This window comes from Hylobates moloch, unplaced genomic scaffold, assembly GCF_009828535.3.
Source record: "Hylobates moloch isolate HMO894 unplaced genomic scaffold, HMol_V3 SCAFFOLD_9, whole genome shotgun sequence".
Lineage (NCBI taxonomy): Eukaryota > Metazoa > Chordata > Mammalia > Primates > Hylobatidae > Hylobates > Hylobates moloch.
The window spans coordinates 20,900,765-20,925,837 of record NW_026652284.1 but is presented as its reverse complement, the minus strand read 5'-3'; the positions used below and the strand labels follow the sequence as shown (position 1 = coordinate 20,925,837).

General features: G+C 55.8%; 1 protein-coding gene across 1 annotated transcript in view; it reads right to left on the bottom strand.

The window, feature by feature from the left end:
• The window catches only part of EPHA8 (EPH receptor A8), a gene marked incomplete at its 5' end in the record, with an annotated part of 34,473 nt that overhangs the window by 3,507 nt on the left and 5,893 nt on the right, over positions 1-25,073 (bottom strand). The window contains 11 exons of the mRNA XM_032760914.2: positions 959-1,168; positions 1,795-1,856; positions 2,146-2,331; positions 2,510-2,674; positions 3,803-3,870; positions 4,655-4,748; positions 6,470-6,632; positions 6,706-6,830; positions 10,860-11,195; positions 13,544-13,699; positions 23,191-23,854. Coding sequence (XP_032616805.2) covers positions 959-1,168; positions 1,795-1,856; positions 2,146-2,331; positions 2,510-2,674; positions 3,803-3,870; positions 4,655-4,748; positions 6,470-6,632; positions 6,706-6,830; positions 10,860-11,195; positions 13,544-13,699; positions 23,191-23,854 — 2,229 coding nt within the window. The remainder of the gene's footprint in view (positions 1-958; positions 1,169-1,794; positions 1,857-2,145; positions 2,332-2,509; positions 2,675-3,802; positions 3,871-4,654; positions 4,749-6,469; positions 6,633-6,705; positions 6,831-10,859; positions 11,196-13,543; positions 13,700-23,190; positions 23,855-25,073) is intronic.

Genomic DNA, 25,073 nt, shown 5'->3' with positions numbered 1-25,073 from the left:
TTCCTTCCCTCCTTTCTTCCTCCTTCCCTCCTTCCTTCCTCCCTCTCCCTCCCTTCCTTCCTCCCCTACTCCATCCCTCCTCCTTCCTTCTTTCCTCCCTTCCTCCTTCCCTTCCTTCCTCCCCCCCTCCCTCCCTCATTCCTTCTCTCCTTCCCTCCCTTCCTCCCTTCCCTTCCCTCCCCTCCCCCCTTCTCTCCCCTTCCCTTCTTCCTTCCTTTCCACCTTCCTTCCCTCATTTCCCTCCTCTTTCCTCCCTCCCTCTCTCCTTTCCTTCCCTCCTTTCTTCCTCCCCCTTCCTTTCTTCCCTCCTCCCTCCCTCCCTCCCTCCTTTCCTTCCTTCCCTTCCTCCCTTCCTTCCTTCCCTCCTCCCTCCCTCCCTCCCTCTCTCCACTCCCTCCTTCCTTTCCTTCCTTCTTTCTTTTGTAGTCACAGGATCCTTTCTCCACGCGAAACCTTACTCAGAGGCTGTGGGACAGAGGCTAAGGGAGGGCTCCTATTGGGGCCAGCGTGGAAACTGGCCCCTGTGCACTTAGCTCCTGCCTTTAAGGCTGCCCATAAGGCACCTCTAGAGAGGTCCAAATCCCCATGGAACGTGTTTGAAAACAGCTGGGTTTTAGGCAAACTTTAGAGACAGATATGGAGTCTGGGTACAATTCGGAGAGATTCCAACCCTCCTGAAGTCTCCTGGTGAGTGAGTGAGTGAGTGAGTGACCGTGGGGACCAGCCCTGGGGTCTCCCCCGGCCACCTGGTGACAGAGGAAAGGCAGGCAAGGCTGTTCCCATTTCCCAGAGGAAGGCACTGGCGTGAAGAGGAGAAGCAGGATGTGCCCCAGGTTGAGGGCCACCCCGAAACTGCCAACTTCATTCAGCTACTTGCAGAAGAGTTGTTGGGCCCTGGGTGCCACCGGCGCCACCTCCCCACTCCCCAGTCTAGCCGGAAGGAGTGTGGGCGACGCACCGTGGTGGTGTAGGCAGCATCCGGGTCGTCCTCCAGCACCCGTGAGAGCCCGAAGTCAGACACTTTGCAGACCAGGTTGCTGTCAACCAGGACGTTGCGGGCAGCCAGGTCTCGGTGGACGTAGCCCAGGTCTGAGAGGTAGCGCATGCCGGCACCCACTCCTCTCAGCATGCCCAGCAGCTGCATGATGGTGAACTGCCCGTCATGGGTCTGCAGGGGGACACGGCTTGGGCTTCAGGAAAGCCCAGTGAGGCGCCTGGTCCATGAACAGGAACCCCTCCCATCTGCAGGATGCTCTCGAGTTGAGACGGCGCTTTGCAATTTACCAAGTGTGTCACTACTTCTGAAGCACCTTGCAGTTAAGGGTTATTCTCCTGGTCTCATTTACCCTCACAGCAACCCTGCGAGGTAGGTGGGGCAGCAATGACTGCTTACCCATTTTGTGTAACGAGAGATGGAGGCCCAGAGAGGTTAAGCTCTGTGCCTAAGAGCACCCAGCAAAGAAACTGTGGGCAGGAGCTGGGAATCCAGCCATCTCCACCACAGCCAGCATGCCCCCCAGCTGGGTGGGGCCTGGATTCCCACAGAGGCACCCCCCTCAGCCTGTGTGCAGGGCAGCAGGATCCCATGGAGCAGAAGGACTTTCATGCAATGGGGGCCGAAAGGCAGTTCGACTGGATGACCTCGAAGACCTCCTCCCTATACCTGCCTCCCGCCCCCCCGGCCTGTGGTGTCCAAGCCAGGGAGGGGGCTTAGAGGGCTTTGCACTATCTCCCAACACCCAGACTGAACCTCCCTCCCCAAGCCCATGCGAGAGGCAGGGGTGGGACACGCACCCTCAGGAAGGCGTCCAGAGAGCCGTTCTCCATGTACTCGGTCACGATCATTGCCAGGCGGCCTGGGCGGGCAGTGGGGAGAGGGTGGCTCTTGGTTTGGGGCTCAGGGCTGCTGATCAGAGACCCCAGGAGCACACCACCATCCCAGGACCTGTGCCAGCACTGGAAGCCCCAGGGTGCCTCGGGTTTCCACTGGGGTCCCACGCTCTGGGCACCCCGAGTCATTCGGGGACCTGAACCAAGAAGACAGGGTCAGGTGGGGCAGAGCAGGATGGATGAAGGGATGGACCCAGAGGCCTCTCCAGGCAGGAGGGGCACTGCAGGGGGAGGCTGTCCTTGCCTGGCACCTACCACGGGTGACGACACCCTCGAGGCGGATGATGTTGGGATGGTCGAACTGCCCCATGATGGACGCCTCACTCAGGAAGTCCCGCCTCTGTCTCTCCGTGTAGCCGGCTTTGAGGGCCTTGATGGCCACGGGCACATCCCGCTGCCCTGGCACCCGCAGCCTCCCGTAGCAGACTTCCCCGGACTCTCCTGCAAGCCCCGAGAGGGGCAGGTGGGGAGGGAGGGCAGTGGGACCCTCAGACTCCCCCAGCCTCCCAGACCCTTGTACCCCCTGGGCCTGCCAGAGGCCTGGGTCACACGCTCCCTCTGCCCTGGGTGCCCCCACCTTGCCCCGTGCTGGCCCCGCCCTCACAACCCCGAGACTCACCAGAGCCGATGATTTTCTCTATGTGGATTCTAGAGGCCTCGATCTCCCGAGTGAAACTGCGGCCCGCCCGGCCCGGCTCCTCGTAGGTGTGGGGTTCCGCATAGAACTGGGGCTCTGGGAGCTTTCCCGGGGGGTGGTGCAGAGGCAGGAAGACAGGTGGGGGTGCTGAGGGGCAGGAGGAGGGCCTTCAGGGGGGGCCAGGAGGCATTGCTCTCTCCCGGCATTCCCTGGGCCTGGGATGGGTCTGGGGTGGGGTGAGGGGTGTCTCTGGGAATCTCTGGATGTGGTAGCAAACAACACGCACCCCATAAGTACTTCCCAAGTGAAAGTGGGGTCTCTGGAGTCGCTCTGGGGTTTCTATGGGGCTGTGGAGTCTCCGGTGAGTTCTGGGCATGTCTGTCATTTTCTGGGGTCACTTTTACAGTCCTTGAGATCTTTCTAAATTGTTCTGGAGTAGAATGTAGCAAAAATAAGTTTTTGCCACAAGGGTCAACTTTGATTCATTGAAAATAGTTTCTGGCCGGGCGTGATGGCTCATGCCTATAATCCCAGCTTTTTAGGAGGCCGAGGCGGGCGGATCACTTGAGGTCAAGAGTTCGAGACCAGCCTGGACAACATGGTGAATCCTCGTCTCTACTAAAAATACAAAAATTAGCAGTGTATGGTGAATGCTTATAATCTGAGCTACTTGGGAGGCTGAGGCAGGAGAATTGCTTCACCTCTGGAGGCAGAGGTTGCAGTGAGGTGAGATTGAGCCATTGCACTCCAGCCTTGGCAACAGAGAGAGACTCCGTCTCAGAAAAAAATAAAATAAATAAAATAAAACAAAAATAAAAAGTAGTTAAGGAGGAGTCTGAGGCTGCACCCAGGCCCAGTGGGAATTAGCACCATGCTTGATGCTAATGTCTGCCATGGGCACAGGAGCGGGGCGTGGAGGGAGGGATCTCCAGATTCACCTTGTTGTCTGGGATCTCTACAGGATCCTGAAAATCTCTCCATAGTAGGGGTTTTTGTCCAAGAGTATATGCACTCCCACCCCAAAATCATGTACAAACGTGTGCCCTTCCCTGGGGAGAGGATCTCTAGCATCCCAAATGGAGTCTGAGAGTCCAGGAGGCATGAACGGTGCTGCCCTCTGGGGCACCAGGTCTCTGTGACACCCTGGAATCTGTCTCTTAGGCTCTGGTTTTTTCACTGGGCACCTTCCTCCTTCCCATCTGTGCCACCCCCAGTCCAGCACTGGGTCCCCTGTGGCCTTCCCTCTGCCCCAGACCTCTGGGACTCTGCACTCACCCTGTCCATTCTGATAGTGCATCTTCTCCTCGTCTGAGTCCTGGAAGGCCTTGCTGTAGCCACAGTGCCTGCAGAGGAGGGCACCGCCCTGCCTGAGGCCAGGCCATCCCTAGCCCAGGAGCTGACCCCAACCAGGGGACGAGTTCATGGCTTCTCTCTTCATGCCCCTTCCCCTGACAGGTCAGCTCCTGCTCCTTACAAAGTCTGCAGGGGTGAGTCCCTGACTCCAGGCTCTCAACCCAGCTAAACCGTGACAGCCATGATGGTCACAAGCACTGTGGGATCCTCAACATGTCCTCGAGTCCACCTGACCCTCTTGGCAAAGTCTACGATGCTGTTAGCCCCATGTTATATGAAACCACCCTTGGTGGGGGCATTGGGAGATGAGGCTTCTGTGGCCAACTACACTGGGTGACCTTGGCCAGCCCCTTCCCTTCCCTGGGTCAGCATTTCTCCATCAGTTAGATGACCCTTACAGTTCTCATTGTCTGGGACCCCAAGCCCACACACTATCCTCTCTCCACCTCCCTCCAAAATGGAGCAGGAGAGGACAAAGTAACCGAGAGTATGGGCTTGAGTTTGACAGACCTAGGCTCATGTCCTAGTTCTGGCATTTATCAACTGTGTGATTCTGACAAGAAGCCTAACCTCTCTGATCCCCAATTTACTCACCTGCAAAGTGAGGTCAGAATCTCTACATCACTGGCATGTCATTAGGTTAAATGAGGTGGTGTATTTGTAAGTAAGCCAGCCCCAGGCACACGGGGACCACCGGCTCGGTGGGGCTGGGGGCAGGCAGGAGGCACAGCGCTTGAGAGGAGGGGCTGGGTGTGGCTGGGCCAGACCACCCACCTCTTCTTGCAGATGAGCAGGAGCAGAAGAACCACCAGGCCCGTGATGAGCGTCAGGCAGATCCAGACAATGGTCCTGGTGTCATAGCGGGGCCCTGCAGGGGAAAGCCAGGGTTGGGGGACCAGGCTCTCAGCCCTGGCCTTGGGCCCAGGGGTCTGGCAGTCCTCTGAGCCTGCCTGGCTGGGACCCTGGAGCCAGCGGGGAGCCTCCTTAGCCATGAGCCAGCTCAGAGTCAGGGCGCAGGCCAGCTCCTCCTCTGTTCCCACCCCACCCTCTACTACGCTTCCTCTCCAAGCTCCTGAGACCTGGATGCCCCGCTTCCTAATGCTGGTGCCGCTGCTTCTTGGGGCTGTGGGACCGGAGAAGAGTCGCATGTCCTCTGAGCCAATAAACGCCTGCCCTTCCTGTTACCCCGACAGTGACAATACAGAGTGTGCTGAGAGCTGTACCTTCAAGCCCCAGTAAACCCTCCCCATGTCCCTTCCAGGGTGACCCCAGCACTATCTTCAGTTTTCAGATGGAAAGAGGCTCAGAGAACTCGAGGAATTGACTCGAGGCCACACAGTACATGGGATGTTGGGCTCAGGATTCCCATCCAGGTGGTCTCGAGGGAGTACCAGGCCTACGAGCACCAGAGGCACTCAGACGCACTAGGGAGCACCAGGTGGGTGGTCACTAGCTCTGTCCTAGCTCTACCACGTGGTGGGTGCACATACAGGAGACCCTGACTCAGGCTGGAGATTGGGGCACGGGGAGAGTGAAAGGGACAGCCTCGAAGTCAGAGGGTCCCAAATGTGACAGTGCCTGGGGATCACCAAGGGCTTGTTAAAACCCAAATGGCTGGGCCCCACCCACAGAGTTTCAGAAGGGCTGGGGTGAGGACTGGGAATTCGCATTTTTGGTAAGTCCCCAGGTGAGACCGATGCCGTTGGTACCAGATCCTGACACTCATCTCAGTACCAGCCATTGTGTGTTGGGGGGCTGTCACCATCTCTGCCGATGGCAAGATGCCTTAGGCAAGCAATCGTCCTTCTCTTAGCCTCAGTTTTTCATCTGTGCAAATGCCAACAGAGGCCAGGTGCAGTGGCTCATGCCTGTAATCCCAGCACTTTGGGAGGCCAAGGCAGGCAGATCACCTGAGTTCAGGAGGTCAAGACCAGCCTGGTCAACATGGTGAAACCCCATTTCTATTAAATACACAAAAAGTTAGTCTGGCAGCGGTGGCTCATGCCTGTAATCCCAGCACTTTGGGAGGCCGATCACAAGGTCAGGCGTTCCAGACCAGCCTGGCCAAGATGGTGAAACCCCGTCTCTACAAAAAATACAAAAATTAGCCAGGCGTGGTGGTGGGCGCCTGTAGTCCCAGCTACTTGGGAGGCCCGGGCAGGAGAATTGCTTGAACCTGGGAGGTGGAGGTTGCAGTGAGCCGAGATCGCACCACTGCACTCTAGCCTGGGCGACAGAGCAAGACTCCATCTAAAAAAAAAAAAAAATTAGTCGGGTGTGGTGGCTCAAACCTGTAATTCCAGCTACTGTGGAGGCTGAGGCAGAAGAATCCCTTGAACTTACTTGGGAGGTGGAGGCTGCAATGAGCCGAGATTGCGCCACTGCACTCCAGCCTCGGTGGCAGAGTGAAACTCTGTCTCAATTAAATAAAAAACTCCAACAACCCCACTTGGGAGGGCAAGGAGAGCAGAAATCCTGCATTGGCACCAGCTCAGCCCGCACTAGCCCTCTCCTCGCCCACTCCCCCAACCCCAGGGTCCTGGCGCCTGGGCCGCTCCGCGCCCACGCCCGCCCGCTCCCTGCACTCACGGGGTTTCCCGGTCTCCACCTCCATGGCCTGGCTGAAGCGGCCACAGCCTGCTGAGGTGCGGGCTCGGACCTGGAACACGTAGCGTGTGCCCGGTTTGAGGCCGGAGACGGTGGCTCTGGTGGTGACGGCCTTGAGGGTGGAGTAGCTCTGCATCTCCTTGTCCTGCCATGGGACGGTGGTCAGTGGGCCCTGCCCTGCTGGCCCAGCCCCTCCCACTCTGTCCTGCCCGTGGTACCTTCTCGTAGTACTTGATCTCATACTCCAGGATGATGCCGTTCGGCTGCTCGGGCTCCTGCCACAGCAGCGAGATGCTGGTCTGCCCCGCCCGCTCTTGCCGGATCACCACCACCTGGGACGGGGCTGGGGCGGCCAATCCCGTCAGATGGGAGGACGGGAGACAAGGGGTGGCCTCTTTCCCACCCCTTCCCAGGCTGCACCTGGGGATCCTGGTTCCAGCCCTGCTCAGCTTCCTGACGGTCCTGTTCCAGCCCCAGGACAGCCAGCACCCTCCAGTTCTTCCAATAAATCGCTGGTGGCCACTTGGGGTCAGTCCCCTGGGGTTGGTGTGGCCTGGCATAGTCTGGGATGCTGGGGTTGGCTTGGACAAGAAGAGGTCTGAGCCCCCCTCCCCAGCCCAGGGCCCGGCATGGACCAGCTGCTTGGGAGTGCTTGAGGAAGGGGAAAACGTCAGGAGAAAGAATGGAGGAACTGGCCCCTCACTGCCTGGGTTTGGAGGGTGTAGCTGGGACAGCTCTGGATGCTGAGGGAAGGGGGTGAGCTGAGCCCCAAGTATTCTCCCAGTCACACTTGGTTGCCCACCCACCCCTCCCTCCTTGACGGAGTCACCCATGCCTTTCTTCATGCATCTCTCCCTCCTGGCTCAGGTGCGGTCAGCCCTGTTGGGAGGCTGCTAGGAGGTGTCAGACACAGCTACAGCCACAGCCAAACAGAGGGAACTGCCCTGTCCTCCCTCCAACCCTCAGGCCTCCTCCTCACCTCTGCTCACCCCGAGTTCTGACTCTCTGCCCTACGTGACTAAGTCTTCCCTCATGTCTGGGCATCCCCAGCACAACTAGGAGCTCCCTGAGGGCAGGGACTGCACACAGTAGGTGCCCAATAAATGCTGCTGCTGATTCTGGCATGAGAAATTAAGAAGCAGCTCCAGAGTTGCACTGGAAGGGTGTGGTCCAGGGGAAAGCCCACCAGTCTGGGAGCCAGGCATGGGTTTGGGACTTGGCTCCCTCTCTTGCTAGCTGGGACCCTGAGTGAGTCACTTGCTGTCTGTGGACACCAGATCCCCTTCTATAAAGTGAAGCTAGTGAGCACCACCTGCCAGGGGGAGGGGAGGATTCGATGAGGCCACTGTTTGCAAGGAACACACAGGGTGTGTCTCTTAAAAACCAAGGCAGGAGGTGCTGTGGGATGGGGGCGGACAGAGTGAGACCAGGACCCAGAGCGGGAGGGGAATGGGCTCGCGTCTGAGAGGGCTCCAGGGAGGAGTTGGTTGTTGAGAAGTGGCGATGGTGAGGCAGGAGGGGCAGGTGGTCTTTGAGCACAGTCCTCCACATTTGCTTAGAGCTGTCACTTGATCCTCTAGGATTCCTGAGTGCCTATCACATGCTGGGCACGGGGCTAGGAGCCGGGAACTCTGCAGTGCCCAAGATATCCCTCAAGGAGCTTCTGTCCCAGGAAAGGAGACAGGGCGTCCAATAAACAGGAGAATGGGGATTCTTTTGGTGCTGGGAGAGTAGGAAGGGGTGCTGTGATGGAGAAGACCTCTGCAGGGCCCGGAAGGGCACTGGGACGTTTCAGCTGAGGTGGTCGGGGGAGCTTCCAGGACAGAGGCGCCAGGCATGGGAATGTCAGGGGAAGAGCGAGTCATTCTGAAGGAGAAGCCAGGCCACAGCCTAGTAGCAGGGAAAGACCCAGCGTGTTCAAGGAGGGGCACCGGAGGCCATTGTGGCCAGAAGAGTGTGAGCCAGGGAAAGAGGTGCTCTGGAGAGGCAGCCAGGGGCGAAGCCATGTGGGTCCGCAGGCCATGAGAATGTCTGAATTGCATGTGCGCTCAGCCTGGGCTGTGAAGGGCTTTGAGGACAGCTTGATCTCACGTTATTTTCATTTAAAAAACTTGGGGGGACTGGGCACGGTGGCTCATGCCTGTAATCCCGGCACTGTGGGAGGCTGAGGCAGGAGGATCACTTGAGCCCAGGAATTTCAGATCAGCCTGGAAAATATAGGGAGACTCCATCTCTACAAAAAAAAAAAAAAATCACTGGGCATGGTGGTGTGTGCCCTTGGTCAGCTACTTGGGAGGCTGAGGTGGGAGGATCACTTGGGCTCTGGAGATCAAGACTGCAGTGAGCTGTGATTGTGCCACTACACTCCAGCATGGGCGACAGATTGAGATATTGTCTCAAAAAGAAGTTTTTTGTAGAGATGGGGTCTTGCCATGTTGCCCAGGCTGGTCTCAAACTCCTGGCCTCAAGTGATCCTCCTGTCTTGGCCTCCCAAAATGCTGGGATTACAAGCATGAGCCACCATGCCCAGCCCTCACTTCTATTTTTAAAGCTCACTCAGGACTGGTGTGGAGAATGTCTTGTAGGGGTGAGGCAAGAGGGGTCTCCTGTGGTGGTCCAGGCATGGACTCGTTGGGGGTGGAAGTCAGTTGGTCATTTTGAAGGGAGGCCCCTGGGGCTTTAGGGGGGATGGATGTGACATGCATGGGAGTCAAGGATGACAGCTTGAGTTTGGGGGTGCCACGTCCTAGGGCGGGGCAGGTGCAGGTGTGGCAGGGTTGTTTGTTTTTCACACAACCGAATGGAGACGGGAGTGGGCAGCTGAGTCCCAGGGGAGAGGGCTGAAACAGCCACCCAGAAAAGATGGATCTGGGCACACAGGAAAGACAGGAGGGCCCAGGACATGCCTGGGGACCCGGGGCCTTTAGAGGGCATTTAAAGGAGGTGGGGCTACAAAGACAGAGAGGGACAGGCCACACAGGTCGATGGAAAATGGGGATGGGCTGGGACACAGGAGCAAGAGAAAAGTGTTTCCAGGAGGAGGAAATGAAAGGGGGAGAGGTGCCCATGGATGTGGCCACAGGGGGCTGCTGATTTCTGTGGAGAGGTGAGGAAAGACATGGAGAAGCCCCGCAGGGGAGAGGAGGAAGTAGATACGCCAGGCACGGACAGAGAGGGTCATATGGGAAGAGAAACGGTCTGGTGGCCGGAGGGGAAGGCAGGTTCAAGGCAGGGTCTAGTTTCCTCTTTAATGTTGGGGCATCCTGGATGCTGCCTGAATGCTGTGGGCTTTACTCTCCCCTCCACTTGGGACCAGCCTGCCAGGGGCCTCAGGTGCCTACAGACAGGTGGGTCAGGACTGGGCTCTACCACAGGGCACATAGCTCACTCTCTCTCTGTGTTGCCGGCACCTGGCACCACGCTTGGCATTTAGTGGGTGTTCCACGAGGGCTGTTGAATGAGGGAATCTTCTGAAGGGCTGAGGCCCTGGCGCCAGGGAGCAGCATGCCCTGGATTCAGAGTTGGGGGGGACCTGCTTCACTTGGGAGTGACACAGACCTGGGTTTGAGCCCTGCCTCTGCCACTTCCTATGTCAGGTGGCCCTGGGTGCTCTCCAGGCCTCAGTTTCTTCCTCTGTGACGTGGTGGGCATAGTGTCTGCGGGGCCAGGGCTGCGTGGTTTGGGGAGGAGATGGTGGGTGGGGGCCTGAGGGTCCTGGGCACAGGTGAGGGTGGCTGTTAATAGGAAGCTGCCCTAGGAGGGCTCTTGAGTCAGGCTGTCACCTGACAGGCAGGATCCTCCAGAGTTTGGGAAGAAAGAGGCTCCGGGGATGAATTCAGCCCACCAACTGGCCAGAAACTGATAGATAAACGACTGTGGTCCAACCAGTGCAGCCAAGTCTACCCCAGGGGCAGCTGTAGCAGCTGTTCTGGAAAGTGATCATCAGAGTGATTTTATTTTTTAATGACATTTATTGAGCATTTACCACGGGCCAGGTGCTGGGCAAAGCAATTTCATTCCTCTCATTTAAGCCTCCTGAGAGGACCTCAGGTAGGTACTATTATTCCCATTGCACCAGGAAGGAAACAGAGGCACAGAGAGGGAAAGGGAAAGTTCTGGAACCTAGGCTTTCGACGGCCACACTAGCCTGCCTCTGAGCTTTTGGGATTTCTCTTACTTATAGAGCGTGTTCCACTTTTCTAAAGGCAATGAAGAGCCTCCAGCTCTGGGTCCTGGTGAGAAGGGCAGGGCCAGAGAGGCATTTGCCTAAAGGCCCACAGCACGTCCCCGGCAGAGCTCTGACCCCTGGATGGGCCTGGGGCAGGGGAAGCTGGGGGGCCGGGAATCTGCGGGACAGAGTTTCTCCGCCTACCTGCCTGGTTCGTGGTGATGTTGACCACGGCGGCCCGGCGGGGCTCGGGGCTCAGGTCGGACACGCCATTGACGGCCTCGATCCAGAAGGAGTAGTTCATGTGGGCCAGCAGGTTGGCCACCAGCAGGCTGGCCTGCACCAGGCTTGTCTGCTGGGGCACAAAGCGGGTGCCACTCCCACATGCCTCGCAGCGGCTCAGTGCCCAGGGGCAGCGGCGGCACACAGCGTTGTAGGTGATGTCACTGCGGCCACCTGGGTCCAGGGGAGGGGCCCACTCCAGAGTCACCGATGTCCCATTCACACTGGAGATCAGGTTCACTGGTGCCGAGGGTGGCCCTGAGGGCAGAGGATGACAGATGGGGCAGCAGTTATTTATTTGGGCTGCCCTGTCTTCTTATCAGACCTGGGGCTCCCCAAGGGAAGGGCTCCCCATCATATTTAGGGCTCCTTAAGGATAAGGTCACATCTACTCCATCCTCTGTAGCCTCCCTAAGGGCAGAGTTTGTATCTCTGCCATCAGACTAGGACCACAATGTCAGAGTCTGGGCGCAGAATCCTGGGACCCCATCTCCCCCGCCCATCAGGACCATCATGATCCCAGGGTCTGGGCGTCCCAGTGCTCACCCAGAGCAGGAGAGAGACCGCACAGTCCTGGGGGTGCTCACAGCTGCCACCCCGTGTGTAAGTGACCCAGGCATTTGCAGCCACATCTATTCCTTGACCTCCTGTGCTGGATCTGACACAAAATGCCACTGAGCACGCACTGTGGAATGAAGTGGAGGCCCCGGCAGCCCACCGTGTATCCGCACGGCTGTGTGCACCAAGCAGCCGCTCCCCAACCCCGGGCATGGGAGCCTCTGTCTGGGCAGCACAAAGACTTTAGAGAGAGAGAGGGGTGACCCCTTGGTTGAGGAGACCAGGACGTGGGGCTGGGGGCCTGAGGGGCTGGGGTGGGGGTTTGAGCCAAGAGGGCATGGGGGTCTGTGGGGACCCCTGGCCTCAGAATTCCAGTTCTCAGAATCCCAGGCAGAGAATCTTAGATCTTCAGAAAATAGAATTGTAGGATCTTGGAATCAGAATCTTACAATCTGAAGAGAAGGGAATTTTAACATCTGAAGGGTATAGAATACTAAAAGCTCAGCCTTTATGGTCTTAAGCTTTCCAGAACCTAAAGGCACTGAACTGTGGGTTTGGAAAGAAACCAGAGTCCAGCCAGCTTCGCGCAAGTGTCCATGACCTGGGGCTGGACTCGCCTTGCCCGAGGAGCCCACGCTGTCACCATGTCACCCGGCCACCTTTTCTGCCCCAACAGGTCCCACGTGGGGAAAATGCACAGATTTGGGCAAGGCAGTGGTGGGAGGGTGGGCGTGTGTGTCTGTGTGTATGGGCACAAGCATGTGGGCATGAATGCACCTGGGCCCTCGCCTGCCATGTGCCGGGAGGCTGGGGCTGGGTGGTGATGAATGTATGGGAGGGGGAGATGCGGGTCGATGCTTGGGCAGATTCAGAGTAAAATCAGAACAGTCTGAAGTGCCTCTTGCCCTACCACAAGAGCCTAGGGTTGGCAACTGGGCTGGGCTGGGCAGGCTGTGGTCCCTCCCCACACCTGGAATGGGAGTATGAGTGGCCCGTCAGGACAGATGAGAGGAGAGAATCCAGGCGCTGCATCAGCAGAAGGTAGGACAGTCACGCGGCCCTGCAGGCATGGGCGCAGAATCCCTCCCACACCTTCAGGTCCACAGGGCACGTGCACATGCAGCCACACCCTCTCCAGGCACATGCACCCTTGCAGGGCCAGGTGTGCACATGAGCATACACACGTGCTGAGCTCACAAGACACCCTCATTCAAGCTTTACAAGGACTTCTGAGTCCCCTTCAGGTACCCAGATGTACACACACCTACACACACACACAACTCCTCCTAAGAATCCTTAATATATGTGACGAATCCTTTATATACGAGAGCTCAACTACACGTCGCACATTTACACGCAGGCATCCAAACACGATACAGGTGTCGTCTGTAAGAGCAGCTGCCCACACAGACACATGCGACCACACAATCACTGCAGGGGTCCCAGGGCACACACAGAATCAGACATGTGAACTCCTCATTTATTCCTTTCCCCAGCATTTCTTCTCTGGATGTTGATCGTTATTTATTATAAAAGCTAAAACCAGGTTCATTTGTAAAATTCTACATACACACACACACACCATACACACACCACACACACCATACATACATACAGCTCTCAGCATTCCGCGGTTCCAACAAGTTCATCAAAGATGATGGTGATGGAGGGGTTGCTGCCCTAACCCTCACCCTCTTTGCACAGGCGAGCACCCTGGCTTGCCCACCTGGCCCCCAAGACATCGGCATTGCCGCTAGATCAGAAGATGACAAAAACTGCCCAGTGTGGAGAAAGAAGTGAGGCCAGCTCCATTCTGCCCTCCAGTGTAGGTGACACAGGACAGAGGCTGGGAGCCCAGAGAGGTCTAGGTCACCGTGGAGGGGTCAGAGTCACAGGCCCCCCCACCCCAGACTGACCTCTGGCTCAAGAGAGCCACCTGCCCCCGCACCACCAGCAGAGAACTGGCTCTCTGAGGCCTGGAGGACCAAACACAGGGGACTGGCCCAGTCTTGGGCTCAAGGGTGCTAGCATCTCGGGGTGGTACTCACGGGTGCAGGCTGAGGACGGCGGGTCCAGGGCTGCGCGGTAGTAGCTGAGGTCACAGTGGCAGGCTTGGGCGGCTGGAGCTGCGGAGTGGCTGTGGGGAGGGCAGCGGGCACACAGCTGGTCCCCAGGGGCTGACTTGTAGAAGCCCAGCTCACAGGCTGTGGAGGAGAAGGTGGCTGCACGTGAGCCAGCAGGGCCACCCTGGCAGGCCTCAGGGACAGCTCGCACTGTGGCCCACAGCTTCCTGGGGGGTCCCCCAGAGGGACGGAAGTGCAGACCTTCACACTGCCCAGTGCTGCCCTCATTTGCAGGGGGCAAAACTGAAGCGTAGAGGGGGCCTGTGTCTTCCACAGGGTTCCACAGCCAGTCAGGGCAGAGCTGAGGTTAAGACCCTGACATGGGAGTCCCAGCCTCAAAGTCAGCCCCATCCCTCAGCGTCTCCAAATTCCCCAGCCCTCCTCTAACTGATCCCTCCCCCAGGCCCTGTCTCCAGCTTTAGGGGTGGAGATGCTGTCCTTCTCTCCTTTATGGGACACTGATCCTTACACGGGACGCCAGCCTAGGGGCCAGGGCCATGGGGCTGAGGATCTAATGCCCTGGAAGTGACTTGGGTGGGATGAGGAAGCAGGCCAGGGATGGGGGTGCTGAGAATGCGACTAGAAAGCGGGGGACACGTGGTAAGACCCATCGCTCCCAAACACAGGCAGACATGGAGCCACCTCCATAAAAATACAGATTCCTGGCACCACCACAGACAGCTGAGTTAGAAGAGCCAGGGCCGGTACCTGGGGTCTGTTTTACAAGCCTCCCTGGGAGGGTGACTATCCAAGAAGCACAGGCTCCTCCCCTCCCAGGCCCACACTGTCACTGTCACTGTCACTGTCAGTGTGGCTGGGACTGACCCTCTCTCCAGCCACTGCCACACCCTACCTCATCTCTCACCCACAGCAGCCTTCAGACTTGGCTTCCAGCCCTGCCTCCCCCCACCCAGCTGCCTGCATGATCATGCATTCAGTCAACCACTGTCCATGAGCACAACTCTGGACCAGGCCTGTTTGGGCCTTGGAGGGCTGTGAACCAGAGCCACTGGCTCTCAGTGTGATCACTGCTAGGAGGGAGGGAGAGAACAAGGGGGCTAAGGTGATAGAAGGGTAAATGGTGGGAGGAGCTACTTCCCAGAGGAGGAGATGATATTTGAGTTGTGGCCTAAAGAATAAGAACGAGTCCACTGTGCAGGGAGGGGGATACCCTAGGTTGAGGGAGTCTCCAAATTGCACATCTCACTCAGTCACTGCCTGTTTCATGCCTCACGGGCTCCCCAGGGCTTAGACAATGAAACCTGGTGTTCAGATCCCTCCCTGCCTAGCCAAAACCCACTTGGAACCTCCTTTAGTGCTGCCCCTCACCCCCATCCTTAGGCCAAACTAAAGCACTGGCCGATCCCCACACCCAGCAGTCTGATTCCTGCCTCGGGGCCTTTGCACGCGCTGTGCCCTCTTCCTGGGATGCCTTTTCTCCTTTGTCCACCTACTGAGCTCCTCTTTTAAGATTAATTTTGACTGTCCCTTCTGGAACTCTAGACACACACACACACACACACAGAGAGAGAGAGAAACGACCATTCCCCGCCCTGCTCCTGCAGCCCCTGCTTGGCCTCACCAACTGCAACGCTGTGGCTGTCCTCGCTTGTCAGTGTCTGACTCTCCTTCTAGACTGCGAGGCCCCTGGGGGCAGATCCTTGCAAACAGAGTAGGACTCCCTTATTCATCTCAGTGTCCCAGAACCGGGTCCAGTGCTAGCCCTGGGCAGATGCCGTTAAACTCCAGGCAGGAGTTTTCAAATTGAATGGATCCCACCATTATCTGCTCCGGGCAGAGACCCCAGAGGTTCAGGTGGACCAAACGCCACCCAGCCAGGCAGCTCCCAGCTCCGTCCATGGAACTGAAGTCCTTTGCAACAGGGACCACTGGGAAGCTCACTGTGGTTCTCTCTCCACTAAATCCTGTTCTGGAAAACTCAGTGCCTGAGAGAAGCTTCAATTACAAAGACATCACGCCACGGCAGAGCATTTCTCCTCTGGACGTTGATTGTATCTCTTTATTATAAAAGCTAAAACCAGGTTCATTTGTAAAATTCTACAAACTTGAGAGAAAACCTGGAGTCAGGCGAAATGGTAATGCCCTGAAGTTGCTTCATACTCTAGAAGGCTGCAGAGCCAGAAAGAGCTTGTAAGTTGCAGGATGGGGGAAACTACTCCCCAGTGTTGCAACATCTTTCCCTCCCCTCCAGAGGATCCCAAGAGGGCTCTGGTCTGCCTGGGGGCTGAGCTCAGGTCTAGGAGCTCGGAGTCGTGGGGAGTCTTGATTGACACACTGTGATCTTGCCTCCTCTTCCCAGAAGCCCCCCGGGAGGCTCAGTCCTGGGGCACAGCCTCGGGCACAGGCTCCTTCTGAGCCCCGGGGGCCGCTGGGGGTGGCATCATCAGAAGAGGGCTTTGTGTTTTGTCAGCAAATATTTGTTGAATCTGTTATTGAGCTGAATGACAGTAATCCTCACTGTAATGATGCAATCCACAACGATTAGCATCTCAGAGACCGTTTCCTTCTTCCCTCCCTCGTTTATTCCTTTCCCCAACGTTTACTGAGCTTCTACTATGGACCCAAGAGAAATAAGAGCTGGGCCTGCTCTTAGGGAGCTTCCAGGGCATTGGGAGACGGACAGGCAAAGCCTCATGGTGTGATGCGGGGCCTGAGGGAAGCCAGCACCACGGTTGGCCCTGCAAGTCTCTGACCCTTTCCAGGGCCCACCTGGTCCTTGTCAGGCCTGAGTCGAAGCTCGGGTGTAGCACCTGGGTTCCTGTCCTCGTCTAACCCCCTTTGTCTGAGCTCGGTGACATCAAGCAAGTTGCTGGAAGTCAGTTTCCTCATCTGTAAGGTGGAGATCGTAAATCTACCCGCCTTAGAGGGAGATGGCAAGGATGACATGAGTAAAGACACATAAATTCATGCCAGGGCAGTGCCTGGCACTTGTTGTTATAACAATTTGATGTAGTTGGAATTCGTACAATTGTTCGACAGAAGAGGAAACAGAGGCTCAGGGAGCCTGAGTGCCTTGCCCCAGGTTCCCAGCAGAGCCAGAACGTGCAGCCAGGAGGGGAAGCCTCTGGAGCTATGGCCTTTCCCCCGCCACCCTGTCCTCCCAGCACCGTCCCAGAGCTGAGAGATGGCTACGCTGCTGTGGCTCACCAGTCAGCAGTTCCCACACGCTCGGCTAATACCCATATGGCTATAACATGTCAAGGCCAGATTAATCCACACAATGAAAATAAAATAATCTTTAATAAGAATACTAATCACCAGGCCTCAGGGAGCCCAGAGACCTGGAGGCTGTGCCGGGAATTAATGGCTGAGACAGATGGAGTGGCTCTAGGCTGGGGCCTGGCCCTGCCTGTCGACCCAGGGTGCTTCCGGAGCCCGCACGTGCCCGGGTGTTGGGCCGCGAGCCAGGAGGGGCTCCTGCCCCTGCCGAGGGCACCTTGCCCAGGCCGCCTGTCAGGCCAGCAGCTGCCTGTGGCCCTGGCCACCTCTCTGCTCTCCCCCGCAAAGAGCCGGAGATTTGACAAATAAGGTGTCCGCTGGTGGACAACCAAAGGAAATTAATTCTAAATCTGATTTTAAACACAGTCAGGAAGGCAAAAGAGCTCGCTGATCCTGCTCCCCCTCCGAAATGAGACTCTCCGATATTTATAGAAAGATGATTAGGGCCGCAACGGGTGATTTATATTCTGCGTCCAGGTGACAGGAAGGACAGCAACCAGGACTTCAGGCTCTGAGCTGGTGCTCCATTGGGTGATGCGCTGAGAGGCCCTTCCCCTTTCTGGGGTGAACCGGGGTGTGGGGGGCGGTGCTGGGAAGTGCAGCCTGGTGTGGGGAGGTCACTGAATCCGGAGTTGTGGAGTGTGGGGAGCTTCCTCTGGGCAAGGAGTTGGGAGATGTGAGATTCTATCAACCACCCCTCGCTGTGTGCCCTTGGGCTAGTCACTTCACTTCTCTGGGCATCCAATTCCCCAGTGGTAAACTGGACGAGCCCCACATGGCTCTGACATTTTTCCATGGGTCTCTAAGGTCTGAGTGCAATCTAAGCAAGCCCTCTAAAGAGCCATGGCCACCTTCTGAGGGTACCTCTAAGGGCAAAACCCAAGGCAGGGAGGGCAGCTGTCGAACGAGGCCTGGCCCCTGCTGTGGGTCTCAGGCTCTCAACCCCTGCTCCTGTCACTAGAAGGACAAGGGCTCAGGACTGGGCGAGCTGAGACCCCCTGACTCAACACCCTTCCTCTCCTTAACTGTTTGCTGAGAGAATTGCCCAAAAGGGATCAGGATGCCCTCAAACCAGGCAGAGGCCCCATGGACCTCAGCAGGTCTCCTGAAGACTCCCTCAGGCTGGGCAGGGGCAGCCCCAGCTTGCAGAAGACATCTCAAGTATCCCAGGAAAGGTACCCCACTCTGTTCCCAGCCCTTCCTTTGCCCCAGGCCATCCACCAAGGAGCCGGGCAGCTCCAAAAAGGTCAAGGGCTTCTCCAGGGGTAGAAAGGGGGACCAGGCAGGGCTCTTGGACCTGGCTCCCATTTGTGAAGGCCCTTAGTTTGGGACCCGTGCTGACCTTCCCAAATGAGCTTACACAGCCACAGAAGCCACCAACGGGGTTGACAAATGTCTTTCCTCGTGCGACTTAAAACGGGCTTTCCATTCCCAAATCTCACTGCCTGCAGTGCACTATGAATTAATATTTTTTATAAAACCTGTAATTATCTTGCAACTGGCATAATTATGTTGTATTATGATTTAAATGTAAAATTCAAAACATGCTGCAATTCCCTAACCCCGCTTTGGCATTTCTTTTTATTTGTTATTAATGTGGCAGCAGTGCCAGGAAATAGGAGTGGCCTTGGCCTCTTCCAGCCCCCGTGAGGTCCTGCCACTCAGGACCTGGGGTTTCCACTCAGAGTCCCGCCCCGATGTGCTGTGAAAATTGGGCAAGACACATTCCCTCTCTGGGCTCCGCTTCCCTCTTCTGCCACACAAGGAGACTGCAGCATTACCTGAGACCTCCAAGTGAGGTCTTCACCCCAAAGACAGGAGGGCAGGTCTCCTTCCTACAGACAAATGTGGCTCAGTTCACCAGGGACAAATGATTGGCGTATTTGTACTCGCTGGCTAAATCCAGAGTTGGGGACGGTGGCTGACCCTGAGTACGTGTGCACGGGCCAACCAGCCAGATTGTTATGACTTATGCTGTACCAGTTGCTAACCGTCCATCCGAATGCTACCCCAGGGAGGAGGGAAGTGGGGCTTTGCAGAGGGCTTTGTGCACAGAGGAAGCAATTGAAGGTGCTGGATTCAGGCAACCTGGGATCAGATCACTACTCTGCTACTTAAGTTGAGGGACCTCAGTTTTCTTATCTGTAAAATGGGACTGTAATACTTAGCTTAGAGGACTGTTGTAAGGATAAGACACTGCTAAGTCCCCAGAGGCAGGGACTCCCTGCACCTGTATCCCCAGTGCCGGGACACAGTAGATGCTCAGCAGAATGGATAACTATTACAACATCAAAGACGAAAAATCATCACCAAGGTCCTTCATTATCCCCACCTGAATGAGGGGAGGTTTGGAGCAGCTCTGGCGGACAAAGCAGCCCGGGGCAGGCCAGAGAGACGCTAAAAGCCTGTACCTGGCTCTGAGCAATACAGACCTGTCTTCAGGCCCCGAGCTCTCACTAGCTGTAAGGCCTAAGCAGGTAACACTACCTCTTACACCTCAGCTTCCCCATCTGTAATATGGAATTGTGATACCTGCCTTGCTGCAATGAACAAATGAGCTGGTATGGGATGCACCCCACTATAAGCTGTGAAGGCAATAGGGGTGTTGGTTGTTTTTCTTCCCCAGTGCAAAGCTGAGACATACAGGGCTGTCTGTGATAGTAACCATGAGAGGCTTGTAGCCTGGGGAGCCTGGCAAACCAGGCTGCAGAGGGCAGAACAAATCCAGAAATGGGCAAATGCCACAGAAGGTGCTTTGGGGTTTAGAGCTCGGGACAGGAGAAGACTCAGAAATTGGGGATGTGAAACAAGATTTCTTAAGAAAACCAGAGAGCGGGTTGGACGTGGTGGCTCACGCCTGTAATTCCAGCACTTTGGGAGGCCGAGGCAGGCAGATCACTTGAGGTCAGGAGTTTGAGACCAGCCTGGCCAACATGGTGAAATCTCGTTTCTACTAAAAATACAAAAATTAGCTGGGCATGGTGGCAGGCGCCTGTAATCCTAGCTACTCGGGAGGCTGAGGCAGGAGAACCTCTTGAACCCAGGAGGCGGAGGTTGCAGAGAGCTGAGATCACCCCACTGCACTCCAGCCTGGGCAACAAAAGTGAAAACTTCGTCTCCAAAAGAAAAAAAAAAGAGAAAGAAAGAAAACCAGACAGCCTCTGGGAAGGGCTTCAAAGGGCCTAGTGGCTGCGGGGAAGATCTCGGCCCCAGAGATCTCTGGGCAAGACGGCTCCTAAGTGGAGCCAGCTGGACTCCGTCCCCACCTGTTATCACCTGAGGCTGTCAGCCTATGTCATGCCCAGTCCTGTTGGCGCTCAGGGGCCTTTCCTGCCTGCCTGCTGAGGGCAGAGGGATGGGTGATCAGGACTAAAGGTTCCTCTCACTGTGGCCACAGGGCCTGTGTAGTAGCAGCAAAAGGCTAGGAGCATATTCCCAGCGGCTGACAAGGGCTCCGTTCCAGTTTTCACTAAGGGTATCTGGGGACAGGCTCTTGTCTCTCTGATCCCTGCACAGGAAATCCTTCTCCCTTTCACCTCCTCTGTCCAGGGGATCCAAAGATCTCAACAGCCAGGCTTCACTGTGCCCGGGGGGTTGAGCCACCATGTGCCCAGCCACTCGTGAGACCAAAGAAAACAACAGAAAGTAGCCGGGCCAAGACCAGGAACAGCTGGGCACCTGCTGTTTGTCCACACAAGCTTGCTTAGTGTTTCCCACTCTTGGGGTGCCTGGTTGCACAGACTCCCCCACAGGCACACACACACACGCACACCATGCATACGCTCACGTATACATGCACGCACACATGCACACATACACTCATGCACACATGCAAACACATGCACACATACACTCACGCACACAAGCATACATACACTCATGCACACATGCACACACACGTGCACACATATACTCACGCACACATGCACACACACATGCATACATACACTCATGCACACATGGACACACATGCATATATACGCTCACGCACAGATGCATGCACATATGCATATATACACACACATGCACGCACATGTACACATATACTCATGCACACACATGCATACATACACTCTTGCACATATGCACACATACATGCATATACACATGCACACATATACTCACGCACACATGCACACACTAACGCACACATGCACACACAAATATGCACTCATGCACACATGCACACATACGTACTCATGCACACATGCACACATACACTAATGCACACTTGCACACACACGCATACACTCAGGCACACATGCACACACGTACACATACACTCATGCACATGCACACATGCATACATACACTCATGCACACAGGCATAGACTCGCACATGTACACACGCACTCATGCACACAGGTATACATACACTCATGCATACATGCACACATACGCACACATGCACACACGTACACATACACTCACACACTCATACATGCATCCATACACTCGCACATGCACACACATGTACACGCGCACACATGCACACAGGCATGCATACACTCGCACTCACGCACACATGCACACATGCATGCATACACACACATGCACACACATGCATACATATGCCACAGGCATACACATGCACACACATGCATACATACACTCATGCACACATACACGCATACACACACATGCATACACATGCATACATACGCCACAGGCATACACATGCACACACATGCATACATACACTCATGCACACATGCACACATACACTCATGCACACATGCACACACACATGCACTCATGCACACATGCACACACACATGCACTCATGCACACATGCACACAAACATGTACACATACACTCACGCACACAGGCATACACACACTCACACATATGCACACACATGCATACACTCACGCACACGCATATACATGCATACATACACTCGCACACATGCATACACACGTACACAAACTCATGCACACACATGCAATCATGCACACATGCATACACATGCATACTCACCACATGCACATGCACACACATGCATACAATCACGGACACATGCACACACGTACACATACACTTATGCACACATGCACACAGGTATACATACGCACATGCACACATGCATACACTCGCACACATGCACACATGCACACATACACTCACGCACACATGCACACACACATACACATGCACACACATGCACACATGCCCACATGCACACAATTGGTACACTCACGCACACATACACTCACGCACACATGCACACACACACTCATGCACACATGCACACACATACATACACGTGCACATATACTCGTGCACACAAGCATACATGCATACATATGCACACATGCACACATTCACGTACCCATGCACACATACACTCACACACATGCACACACATGCATACATATGCTCACGCACACATGCACACATACACTCACGCACACATGCACACACACATGCACACACATATGCACACATACACTCATGCACACCACCTGGGCCTAGGCTCCCTAGTCTGCATGCCCTGCTCCTGCTCCGACACAGGAACCCAGCAGCACACCTATGGGTACAGCTGCCACCCTAAGTCATGGCCCAGGGGCTCTCTGCTCACTGTCCTCCTCCACAAGGCCCTTGCCTGTCTTCTCGCACAGGTCCCTGATAAGCTCCCCCTGAACAGAAGCAGCCTGTTCAGGGCCCCAGGGACAGATCCAACCCAGACTGTACTCCCTGGGTGCCCCTGGCTTCATACCTCTCACTGTGCTCATTCACCCAGGGCCCCGGTTCCACTCCCCTCTACCCTACAGGTTAGAAGTTCAGTGGTTTCGAGCACCAACTCTGGAGCCAGACTTCTGAGTTGAAATCCCAGCTCTGCCATCCCCAGCTGCATGACCTTGGGCAAGTTGCTTTGCCTCACTGTGTCTCATCTATAAAACCACAAGAATAGTAGTTCCTATGTCATAGTGTAGTGGCCAGGATTCAATGAGTTAATACTCGCTTAGAACTATGTCTGACGTGAGTTAGCCAGTGGTATCATTCCCTAATCCGGGTAGGAATCCCATAGCATACCCAATTGCACAGGTGCCTTTAGCTGTACCCCCCACAGAAGGCACCACCTGGCTGGAGTCTGTTTCCCTCCCTCTCCCCTCCCCCATCTTGCTTCCACGTCCTTCCCCAACACAGGGACACAGGTGGCCTGGCTATTTGCTGATGTAGGAACACTGGAGGTTTATCCATCTTCCCAGGGGCTGTGTGGGCCACCCAGGTGCCTGTGGGCTCTGACGTCCCCCCTTACACCCTGGCAGCCCTGCCCAGACCAAGCGCCGCTGCCGGCTGACCCATGCCCAGGCCATGGCGCGCTCACCCACACAGGCATCCCGCCGCTCCTCGTAGCCGGCACTGCACACGCATTTGCCAATGGGCACGAGCCACTCGCCCTCCGCACTGCAGTACATCTTGGGTGTGTCCCGCTCCTCTGAGTGCCGCACGCACTGGCCCCGCACCTCCACCAGTGAGGATGAGTCAGCCCCCGTCACTGCCTCCGAGAAGGCAGCCAGATTGCGCACCATGGCGGGGCACTTCTTATAGTAGATGCGGAGAGAGAGGATGGCTAGGCAGGCACCTATGTCCTGGAAGGCCAGGTAGAAGCCGCGCTTGCTGAGGGGACCCACACCGCGCACCTCTGTGTTGAGCTTGAGACGCCGCACACCAAGGTCGGCACCTGTGAAGCTCTCGTCGGCCGCAATGGTGTCGATTTTGAGGAACTGGCTTTCTTGTGTGCTGGCCCCCAGGTCGCGGTCCGACTCCAGGTAGTAGAGGTTGAAGGTCTCCTTGCAGGTGCCCAGCACGCCGGGCATGCTGTTGCAGTCGCGCAGGGTAAACTTGATCTCAGCATAGACGCGCCGGGCGCCGTCGCGGGGGATCCAGCTCGTGCGCAGCCAGTTGTTCTGGTTGGGGCTCATGACATTGCACACCTGGTATGTGTGGATGGGCTGGAAGGACTCGTCCACCTCGTTGATGGAGTCCCACTGTGGGCAGAGAGAACACAGCCACTACAGCAGAGCCAGCACCTCACCCTCTTTTGCCAATGACCCTGTGTTCTGTGCTGAGGATGCTGGCAAAAAAAGACAAAGGAGCTGGCCTCCTCGTGGACTGTCATAGCTACTAGATGCCAGGCCCCCTGCGGCCATGATCTCGCACAGGGTCACGATCTTCAGGGGAAGTGTTATTTACTAACTCTTGAGATGAGGAAGTAGAGGCTCTGACCTGTGAGCCACACGTCTGAGGTCATGTTGTTATCAAGCAATGGCTGGACGGGAATCGGGCCTGTCTAATGCCAAAGCTCTGCCCTCATTTCTCTATGGCTCCTCCTATCTTTCTTAGAGTAGGAGGACTTGCCTGGGGAAGTCAGCAAGTCCAGTTTCCGTATCAGCTGCCAGAGGAATCTTTCTAATATATGAACCAGACTATGCCTTGCCTCCACCTCAAATCCTTCAGCAGCCTCTCCTGCACTGCTGCTTGTTGAGTGGCTGCCTGATCCACAGACTCCCTCCACCCTGCTCTTCTTGCTGTTCCCCTGGCCTGGCCTGGGTCCCACTCAAGGGAATCCCAAGATGTGAGAAAGTTGAGTGTTAATTGCTTCTGTGCTGCCTGCTGGCTGGGCATCAGTGATTCCGAAATAAACCAGACACTCTCAATAGAGTGAAAAGGTAACCCATGAAATGGGGGAAGCTATGTGCAAATCATGTAGCTGATAAGGGATTAATATCCAGAATACATAAAGAATTCCCACAACTCAACAACAACAGAAAAGAAACAGTCTGATTAGAAAATGGGCAAAGGACTTGAACAGACATTTCTCTAAAGAAAATATTCAGATGGCCAAATGGTACATGAAAAGATGCTCGACATCCCTAATCATTAGGGAAATACAAATCAAAACCACAATGAGATACCACTTCATACCCAATAGGATGGCTGTTATTAAAAATAATAATAATAAGGCCGGGTGTGGTGGCTCACGCCTGTATTCCCAGCACTTTGGGAGGCCGAAGCAGGTGGATCACCAGAAGTCAGGAGTTCAAGACCAGCCTGGCCAACATGGCGAAACCCTGTCTCTACTAAAAATACAAAAATTAGCCAGATGCAGTAGCGTGTGCCTACAATCCCAGCTACTCGGGAGGCTACAGCAGGAGAATTAGTTGAACCTGGGAGGCAGGGGTTGCAGTGGGCCAAGGTCGCGCTACT